The sequence below is a fragment of the Penaeus japonicus genome, unplaced genomic scaffold, assembly GCF_977035675.1.
Source record: "Penaeus japonicus unplaced genomic scaffold, GWHDUDI00000001_assembly GWHDUDI00000006, whole genome shotgun sequence".
Lineage (NCBI taxonomy): Eukaryota > Metazoa > Arthropoda > Malacostraca > Decapoda > Penaeidae > Penaeus > Penaeus japonicus.
The window spans coordinates 44,713,965-44,724,633 of NW_028234408.1; the positions used below are offsets into that span (position 1 = coordinate 44,713,965).

A 10,669-nucleotide genomic window follows, 5' to 3' on the forward strand; every position below is an offset into this window, starting at 1 on the left:
TTTTTTTTTCTTTATATTTAATTTATGAATGTGATGTTGCAACTTACTTGCAAGTATGTTTTACATATTGACAATGCAATTATTCTTCAAAAGACATACTATATTTTGCATCCTTTATCGTAGTGATACATTCAATGTAGTGGGATTTTCCTATAACTGCATTAGACTCCATGTTTGGTAGTGTTAATAGCGACTAAGGTAATGATAGAAATGGCACTAGCTTTGCAGAATGGCACAGACAGAGCTTGTCTTTTGCTAGTCTCATATGCAATAGGTATGACTTGTCCACATTGCCGTGCAATTTATTGGCTTTTAATTCTTTTGCTTTGTGTCAAACCCTTTCCACTCTTTGATTTTTATAGCTTCATAACTACAAACACATCTTAATCTTGAATGCAGTGTTAACCTAAATCTTCTGGGTTGGTGATCTCGAGTGCTCGTTACATTTCTGGGAAGCTGCCTCACGGCTACCGTGCGGGTCTATACCCGTGTTCTGGAGATTTTCTGGTTGGGTTGGATACGTGCTGCACACACATAGTGCGGTGTTACTCCAATGCTTATTGTTTTTACTAAGATTGATGAAAAGTGTAAGTATGAAATTTAGAATAGAGTGTTGTTTTGCAACCTTATATGAGAAAATCTTTCGAGTTCTCATCATCATGGATGGGGGATGGGGGGGAAGGCAGATGGGGGCTAGGGGAAAGTAACTCTCAAGAGCTGTCCCTGTCACTTTGTAGCTAGCCTTGTCTGTGAAGGAGGGGAGAATCCCAGAGATAGGGAGTGACACCGAGACCGTCATCTATGCATGACGCCTGGAAGATCAGGACAACAGGAAGATTTGGGTTAAGTAAATCACCAATAGTAATTTTTATGATGAATAAAAAAATGCACATGGATGATTTTAGTTTTGCAGAACAACTTTATGTTTGTTCTTCATTATAAAAGAATAATAAATCTTCAGGATAGGGGAAAGGGACTCCTTCATGCTGTTTCCAATAAGTTCATAGGAAGCAAAGGTTATACTTCCACAAGGTAATTGCCTTTCTGTTAGATTTTTTTAAATTGAGGGTGAATTATATCAATTTGTGAATGTTACTAGATAAACTGAAGGTTGGTGTGATGACTTCCTGTTGGAGTGGAAAGGGTTAATATTATTACTTGAGGTGTGACTGTTATGAAGATAATGCAGATGGTGATGTTAGAGGCATCTGTTGTTTTATGGTTGTTTGGCTACAAAACACGGCAGTGCTGCTTTATTACTTCATCAGATATTGCACTCTTCATTTTGCTTGTTCACTGACTTATCCATGCACTTAGACATCTTATGTTGTGTTATTAACTGTCGTACAGATCCAGTGCTTTAATTGCATAGTGTTGTTTTCAGCTTAACCCTTTGCTGCTAGAGGATTGATGTACGTGTCATGGCAATTTCAGTATTTCTACTCAGCAGCAAGAGGAAATCTCCCTGCTGCTGTAAAAATTACCATGCCATGTTTATTGGTCACTGGTAGGAAGGGATTGATTGCAACAAGTAACATTTTGAAACCAGTCATAATCAAGTGTTAGTAATTGATAAATGTTCTATGAAGTCTTGCATCAGTATACCACTCCTTTTAAAAAAAGGAAAAAGAAAGTGATGGAAACAAACTTCATCAAATTGTATTCTTGTTAGTCATATTCTGAGATGGCTTGATACATAGATATTAATATATTGATAATAATTTTGAGAAAAGAACAAAATTGAAGAAGAGAATGAAGCGACTAATTCTGCATAGGATAAAAAATCTTGGGGTAACAATATTGTCTTTGGAATTGCAGTCGTTGCCACCTCTGATTGGCCGTCTAGTCCCCTTCACGGCTGTTGCTGCTGCCAACTGCGTCAACATCCCCATGATGAGGATGAAGTACGTATATGACCATTTTATTTATTACTGAATAAGTTGAATTTGTATAGAAAAAAAATAAGAATAATATTGCTATTTAAATTTAATGTTTTCTTTAACTACTTAACAAAAGCTAATGCTTTTTTTTTTATACATATCAGTCTTTTCATTTTTATATTTAGTGAAATGGAATTACATATGTGTTTGCAGTATGTGTTTGAAAGACCTTTGGGCAAGACTTGTTTTGATATTAATTGCAGGTGTTAACAAAAGCACTAATTGTAACATGTAGTTTTCTTTTTCAGTTCTATTTCATTCTTACTTTCTATGATAAAGTTAAAGTCTTGGTAATCTATAATAATAAAATAATCACAGATGAGTAGTTTGCGCTTATTTTAATAAATTGCATTGACCAGTGGAAACAGTTTTCTTCAGAAGTATCACAAATTTGAGCAAATTGTTAAAATAATTACCTATTTTTCAGAGGTGGGGAAGTGTAATGTTCCATTGGGCATTTCTTTCCACTTATTCATTACTTTGTCTTTTCCTTAAAATTTTATGTTGTCTAAATATTTTTCTTCTGACATGAAACAGTTCAGTATTTTGAGATTGGTATATAGCAAGAGTTTCAAGCAAATTTATTCTAGCAGTTGATATGATATGACTACACTGCATGTGGGTCTGATAGCATACCTCATGTAAAAGATATTAAGGACCCGGTTATATATTCTTCTTAACATGATCAAAATTGCTATATATGAAAGACAAGATTTGATTACTTTGAAACTGAAGAATATAATGTAATTTCCTCTTAAAATGCCTCTTATATCGTGTAAAATGCAAGCTATGGAGCAGCAAATAAGCTGTTAACTGCATATGTGCCATCCTTTATTTTTTGTCCTTTTTGTTTTCTTGGAATTTAATGCAGATTTATTTTTTGTTTGAATTTATTTTTAGTTCTTATTTCATATAAGTTTATTTATATTTTGTTACTTTACCACCATTTTATAATTTTTTTTGTTGGAAGGAGGTGGGCAATATATTTCCTATTGGTCAAGAATAAGGATCTTTTGCTGATATAGCGGACAGAACATGGACAAAGATTTTAGCTTTATTTAAGCTGTGTAGACATATATTTATTATTTATGTCTTGGATATATAAGATTCAAAATTTTATTTTTTGCTTGAAAATAATTTTGAAAGTAGTTTAAAAATTACAGTGTATTTTAATGAATAGGCAAGAATCTGCAGGTTAGGGTTTTCAAAAATTTGCCAATATAAATGCTGCAGTGCTTATGATTATCATTATGATTACTTTTATTTATGTATTTATTTCTTTATATATATTTATTAATTTTTCAAAAATTCTTAGACATAGGAAGCTATAATCACTTCTGCGCTGTGTTATGTAGACACCTTGTAGTATAGCCTTATATGCATGTTTCTAGTAGCATAGCAAGATGCAGACCAACGTCTCTCCACGCTGACACGGTCACTTCTAACAAGCGAATGATCGGCAGCAGCCACTGTGTTTAAATAACAATCCATTACATAGGGAGATCCAGGACGGCGTGACACTCCTGGACAGCAATGGTAACAAGTTGGGCGAGAGTAAAACAGCAGCCAAAAAGGGCATTGCGGCTGTGTGTGTCTCCAGAATCCTGATGGCTGCTCCTGGCATGGGTAGGTGTGATGGTCTCAGATTAGCAGGTTGAATGCCCTGCTGAAGGATATCCATGGAGGAATTCAAAAGGATTTAATGAGTTTTGTATGGATTTTGTTTTTTTTGGATTAAACGGTTCAATTATTTTTTTTTATTTTGTAAAAATTACTTTGTGATTATTATACAGTGCAATAATTAGATGTAGATGAATAGCCCATTATAAGTCAAGCTTTTTTTTTTTTTATTTAACTTTTATAGCAGATTCTGAATGAAACTGCTTATACTGCATTAGACTTGTTTCCATGGTGGTTGTTCCTTAGACATTTATATGTATATATGCTGATGGAAGTCTAGGCTTTAACAAGTTGCATTGACTTTTCGATAATCATAATTACTGATAAAGGATAAGGTTAGAGTAGAGAGCATCAAATAATTTATCAATTAATTTTTTTTTATAGACGTATATTGTTTTTTCGCCTTGATATCTTTTATATAGCTTTGACAGTCTTTGATTTATGATAAACCACCTTGGGTTTTCCTTGTTGCCAATTTGATTTTTTTTTTTTTTTTCTTAATGAAATAGGAATAATTTAGATGCACCTGATACTTATAAGAATATTAGATATTTTCTTAAAAAGATAAGAAAGGAACAAAATTTTGAATAAACTGCCTTTGTGCGCTGTATGTTTTAATGATGTAGAGTTTCTTCAGATTGTGACCTTTGGTTCAGTGCAGTTTTCACAAAAAAAAAAAAAAAAAAAAATATTCTATTTTACTTATGTCTTTTATTTATTTATTTATTTATTTACTCATTTGTTTATCTATTCTTTATTCTATTAATTAATTTAATTTATTATTCTATTTTTTTATTATTTTTTATTTTATTTTATTTTATTATTTTTTTTGTATTATTTTTTTATTGCTATTTTTGGTTGTTTTGAATACCCTTTCATGGATGTTTTTCAGCATGTATGCTTAATCTTTACTTTTTTCATATCATATGGAATATGATATCAGATAAATTATTTTGTTGTGATTATTAAAGTAAAATTTGCTGGGTCACTGAAATCAATTACTTTGATAGTATTAGAACACAGTTATTGTTCTTGATGTAATAAGTCAGTGAGCTTGGCTTTTGTAGCAGTTTTTTAAAGCACACAGAATTATTATAAGTGGTACAGCGTGTGTGTGTGTGTGAATTAAAGCTTAGAAAAGTACCAGGTTGCAGAAAGTAAAGGTAAGGTTGAATTTATTTTTAGTAGATATGCAACTGTTTTGGGACAAAATGAAAGAAATTTACACTGGATGTTAAGGTAGGTTTGTTGAGTGTTAGACTGACTTGGATGGATAAGGTGAAAGAAAAATGATCATGTCACCTCCGACAGTTGAGTTGTAGAAGCATAATGATTTCTTTAAATACCCTCTGTTGACCTGAGATGAGGATTACAAAGAGGGGGAAATGTCCTAAATGGAGGACTGTTCAGATTTTGATTATCTACAAACTCAGTCTGAGACAACAGTTGTTTTGAAAAACCTGCTTTCACTGTTCACTTTCTTGGCCTGCCGATTGTTCAAACTCAGGAATACCGATGCTGAACCCAGTCACTGGTCTTTTAAACAGTTAATGAATGTTCCACATGCAAATACCCCCTTGATGATTGATGATGATTCTATAATCTTGATATTAATGATGTTTGATTGATTTGTTCATTGCATTAGCTAAGCTAGACATTTGTGTAACTAAGGTTAATAATCTTGATATTGATTAGTTTAAACATTTTGATATAAATCCCTTGCTGAGATTTGGTCAGACAGATAGACTTATTATTATATACAACTCTGGCTGTCATTGAATCAAACTTAGCAATCTCAGATAAAGTAAAAGAAATTGAAGTTATTAAAGTTCTAAGAGCTGTGAATAATTTCTCTGGCTTTTAGAATTTTGTTGTGAGAGCAGTTTTTTCCACCCAGTTTCCTTTGATTTTTTTATTTTATTAAATGATAAATCAAGTACAAGGTAGAGTATTTAGTATCTTGTAAATGTGCGATTACTGTTTATGTATTTAGTATTAGAGATAGTGCTAGTAAGAGATAGATTTAGAGCATAGAAAGTTAGATGACTAGGAACTTAAAATTGTTGTTATTGCTACTCAGTATATATAGATAGCTAAGTTTCTTATTGCTGCTTATGAATATACTAGTTGTATTAGGAGAAAGTCCTAATAGAAGCTAGATTTATTACGTAGAAAGTTAGATAACAGTTTCGTTATTAATCCACAGTTTATGCAGCCCAGATAACCAAGTTTATAGGGAAGACCAGTTGATAGGTATGAGTTAGTTTGTCTTTCTTCCTATATAAAGAATTAGAACAGCTGCTAGGTATCTTTTCCTCAGTCAGGGTAGACAAAAACACTTGTAATTTGGTGTTATTTGGGATATAATTTTTGAAATTGTCATCATTATTTCTTTTGTGATTATTATGCTTACATTGTTTTTTTCTTTCCTTCTTGGTTTCTTTGGTTTGTTTGTTTGAATATTCATTTATTTTCCTCTAGTGGTTCTTGCATATTGATTTTCACGGCACTGATAAGAATTAAGGAAAGTTGGTTGTTGAATTTGAAGAAAATTAATCTAAATTGATAAATCCTTATGGATAACGTAAAGATAGCAAGGATAAATTTGAAATTAAGGACATTGAAAAGATAGAAAAGACCAATCAAAATGAGAAGAGTGAAAGAAAAAAAGGAATAGGTGATGAAAAGAAAATGCAAAGGGAAATGGAAAGAACAGGTACATAAAGGTAGGAATATGGAAGAAGGGAGGTTCAGATGAAAAAGGACGATGAGTAATTTAATGAAATCTAGAATAGAAAGAAATAGATAAATCCATGTATTTTATTATAGTTGCATGGCTGAGATAGTATGGTGGGAGAGTGAAGGTGGAGGAATGAATGACTTGGAGAGAGAGAGAAAGAGAAAGAAAGTTAGAGAGTAAGAGAGAAAGAGAAAAAGAGTTAGAGAGTGAGAGAGAAGAGAGTTAGAGAGGAGAGAGAGATTAAGAGAGTTAGAGAGTAAGAGAGTAGAGAGTTTGAGAATAAGAAAGGAGAGAGTTAGAGAGCAAGGGAGGAGAGAATTAGAGTAATAGAGTAGAGAGTAAGAGAGGAGAGAGTTTGAGAATAAGAGAGGAGAGAGCTAGAGAGCAAAGGAAGAGAGAGTTAGAGAGCAAAGGAGGAGAGAGTTAGAGAGTAAGAGAGAAAAAAAGAAGAGAGAAAGAGAAAGAATAGATAGATATAGCTAAAGAGAGAGAGATGAATGAATGTTTGATCCTTTTTTGTGTGTGTGTATGTATTCAGGAATCCTTTTAGCTAAGAGTGGCGGGAGTGCGCAGGTTTCAGTAGCACTCACTGTGGGCGGTGTTCTTTGTACGACGCAGAGAGTGGAAGGACAACGGCGTGATCCTCCTTGACAAGGACAACAACACCATCGGAGCTAGTAAGGTCGCGGCAAAGTGGGGAGTGGCCATGGTGACCATCTCCAGGATCATGATGGCCGTGCCCAGTTGCGGTAAGGCGGTGTGCGCACTCGCCGGTTGCAGGCTGGGAGAGATGTTGATATGTGGCTCTTTTTTGTTAAAAAAAAAAAAAAAAAAAAAAAAAAAATTGTTTGTACAATTTTATTTTTTTGATGACCAAGTTATTTTCTTGTGTCTTTGTAGATCTGTTATGATAAAAAAAGATTGTGAGGATTTGGAGTTTTATTGCATGTGTGTTGCTTCAGGCAGATGATGAGTAGATAGATGTATATTATGGTTTAAAGTCTTTCAGATCAGCATGTAGTGTTCAATTCTAGTTTATTATTTGATTGTTTTAGGGATTTTTCCTGCATGTTTACGAAGAGTTTACTTTATTGGATTTTGAGTTGTGTATACTGATATTACAATATAAAGTATATTTGGAAAATAAAGAGCCTAGAATTTTTATATAGATTTATTCCTTAGATAGAATAATGTTCCTTTTTATTGCAGTGATAGTAGTTATAATTATGATATGAAAAAAAGACAAAACAAAACAAGGTAGGTTATGGTACTATCTTAAAGTATTCATGATAGTCACAAGAAGTTGCACAGTACTTACTTTATTCATAGTGTATGTATACCCATGAATGTGGTATACCATGTTAAGGAACTCTTATATAAGTATAAAGTAAGAGTTTGGACAATCAATTGACACTTTTTTTTTTTTTCGCCAGTCTTGCCACCCATTGTCATGAATGCACTTGAGAAGCGAGGGACGCTGAGGAGAATGCCTTGGATCTCGGCTCCTCTCCAAGTGGGTCTCTGTGGCTTGTGTCTGACCTTCGCCACGCCTGCCTGCTGTGCGCTCTTCCCCCAGAAGGCCTCGATTGCGGTGTCAAGCCTGGAGCCGGAAGTTCAGGTAGGAGGAGTTAGGTTTAGGATGGTTTATGGAGGTGTCGAGGGTAGTTGTGATGATTACTTATAGTGGTCTATAGTAGAAGAAGGATATTGTGCTATGTATGTTTTACTAAGTGGAATATATGCAAAGAGTTTGGTTTATTTAAAAACAGATAAATATACTCATTGTTATAGGAAAAAAAATGTAGGGAAGCTGTGATTTTTGAGAGTAATAATTGGCATTTGATTTGACAGGAAAAGATACGAGCACTGCCTGATGCACCAGATGTGGTGTACTACAACAAAGGACTGTAAATCCATGCTGTATAGGGAGTAGTATGTATTTAGTTGTTACAAAATGTATTTCGGTGACACACAAAGCAGAATTCACAATATACTATAAAGGTTGACATAGATACAATTCGATGTAGTGATGTTCTCTCTCTCTCTCTCTCTCTTTCTCTCTCTCTCTCTCTCTCTCTCTCTCTCTCTCTCTCTCTCTCTCTCTCTCTCTCTCTCTCTCTCTCTCTCTCTCTCTCTCTCTCTCTCTCTCTCTCTCTCTCTCTCTCTCTCTCTCTCTCTCTCTCTCTCTCTCTCTCTCTCCTCCCTCTCCTCCCTTTCCTCTCTCTCCTCTCTGTTTATATCAATGGTTATTTGTTGCCATAAGATCTTGCAGGCTAAAACTTCAAGAAAAGATTTCTAAAAAATCTATTTATATTTTTGTTGTGCCATAAATAGTAGACTCATTTTTATATTATTTGTGCCATAGATATCAGTGTGCCAGGGAAAAGATTAATGTACTTTTTAAAGAATATTTACTTTATGTATACTTTATTTATTCATTTAACATTTATGTTATTTACTAACACTGAATTTTCTTTCATATCAAAAACCCTAACCAAATGAGAATTAGAATCGAAACTAAATTGTGATATAAACAAAATGCTCATCTAATTTTTTTTTTTTTAATATACCCCTGTATGAAATAATACTTGATGGATTATAGCATAATAGAGTGAACTCAAGACTCATGTTTTGAGGTGGTCATTGAGTGAAGGCTTGTTGCAAAGGTTTCCTTGCATTGCTACTGTATCATGCAAGGGATGAGTTTAATTTGAATGAACATTTCAAAATTCGTTTAGAAAGTGCAATACAAGTTATATTTATCTTAACCCATTCATGCCGGGGGGCATTCCAGCCTGGCAAGTTGCAATGCCGGGGCTCTCGAACGCATAGGCCTAAATCAATTAAATGATTGACGCTGTATGACGTCACCCTGCGAACGGGCCTTGAATGCGTGGTTATTATGAGATTAAAAAGAGGAGTTTTACTGAATTTGTTATTAATAGCTGAACAGTTTGATAGGAATGTACTTAATGCTAATTTAATGCTTCCCCAAATCCTGCCATTTGATAATCATTAGGATTTATAGCAAATGTACTCTCATTTTTGTTCTATTGTAAACATGTTACAGTTTATTGTAGTTGCCCAATATATCAGGCTATTCTTAAGAGACAAAAAAAATTCTAAATGATTTAGAAAATATGTATTTTCATATAACTTATATTTTTGTTATTGTTACTGTCTGTGCATCATTAGTAAAGGCAAATATTGAGATGAATTTGATATAAAGAATTCAGATATCAACTTTATAATTTTTTGCATGATTTGTTTTCTATTTATATAGTTATAATTTTTCTGACCCTTTTTTTTCCATCGATAATTTTTGATGTAAAGCGTGGTTGTGAGACAAATCCCATTTGAAGTTATTAAAAGCTGTTAATCCTTTTAGTTATAATTCAACTGAAGTTTTGTTTTGTGTCATTATGTGAAAGGATCAATAGGTGTGCTATTATGTTTCTCAATATATCTTTTTTCCTTATGACTAGCAATGTTAATGTTGTAGTTATTATTCAGTTTTAGATTGAATTTTAGAATTTTGTCAGGGAGAAAATGTGTATTAAAAGTCTCTCTCTCTCTCTTTTTTTTTTTTTTTTTTGAGTGAGATAACTAGATGTGAAAGAGAATAGGGAGAATTAGAGGAAGAAAGTCAAGGCAAGAGAAGTTAATAATGAAAAGCTTGTACAGTATCTGTACTGTTAAAAATTAGATAAATGAAAAGTTGTAAGAAAACCCTGTAATTGGGAAAGATTCAATGTAGCAACTGTAGTTTGCCATATTTGATTTATTTTTTGCTAAATTATTATAAATAAATCAACACGACAAGCAGGAAGTGGTGTTAGTTTTTACCCTTTAAAGGTTGATATTGATATATTTTTTATACATTTTCAACATTAATATTCATATTGTACTTATGTTAAATAATGTTATGCTGATATGAGTTAATGAATTCATCTACATTAACCCATTGCGTACGGGTGTCATGACATACATGACGTAGGAGCTTTGGCCTGACGACGGGCGTCATGACGTACATGACGTTCGGGATTTTGGATCACTGTGCTATTTTATTTTGCTATGAAAAAGGAATGAGTGATGATGGCTACTGCAGTCATAATTACTATAATTACCGTAATATCGTGCTAGCTTAATGTCCAAAACCTAGATGGCACCACTTTTTCCTAGCACTAGCAGGAGAGAGAGCCTTGAATGGCACCCATCCACAGTCTCTAGCAAGCACTGTGTCTATAGAGCGATGGCACACACAAAGTTGATGACCTTTTACTCTAAAGTACCGCCGATGAAGGATGTG

At 33.5% G+C, this 10,669-nt stretch overlaps 1 protein-coding gene across 3 annotated transcripts in view; it reads left to right on the plus strand.

The window, feature by feature from the left end:
• Sfxn1-3 (Sideroflexin-1-3) overlaps positions 1-10,189 on the plus strand; it is a 17,484-nt gene extending 7,295 nt beyond the window's left edge. For 2 of the 3 annotated variants that reach the window (XM_043031323.2, XM_043031332.2), the window contains exons 6-9: positions 1,819-1,904; positions 6,979-7,109; positions 7,794-7,978; positions 8,212-10,034. In XM_043031323.2, the coding sequence (XP_042887257.2) occupies positions 1,819-1,904; positions 6,979-7,109; positions 7,794-7,978; positions 8,212-8,271 (462 nt within the window). In that variant the 3' untranslated portion in view covers positions 8,272-10,034. Of the gene's footprint in view, positions 1-1,818; positions 1,905-3,438; positions 3,567-6,978; positions 7,110-7,793; positions 7,979-8,211 lie in introns of all 3 variants that reach the window. The other variant, XM_043031349.2, reaches the window with a different exon arrangement.
• Positions 10,190-10,669: the final 480 nt, after the last annotated feature.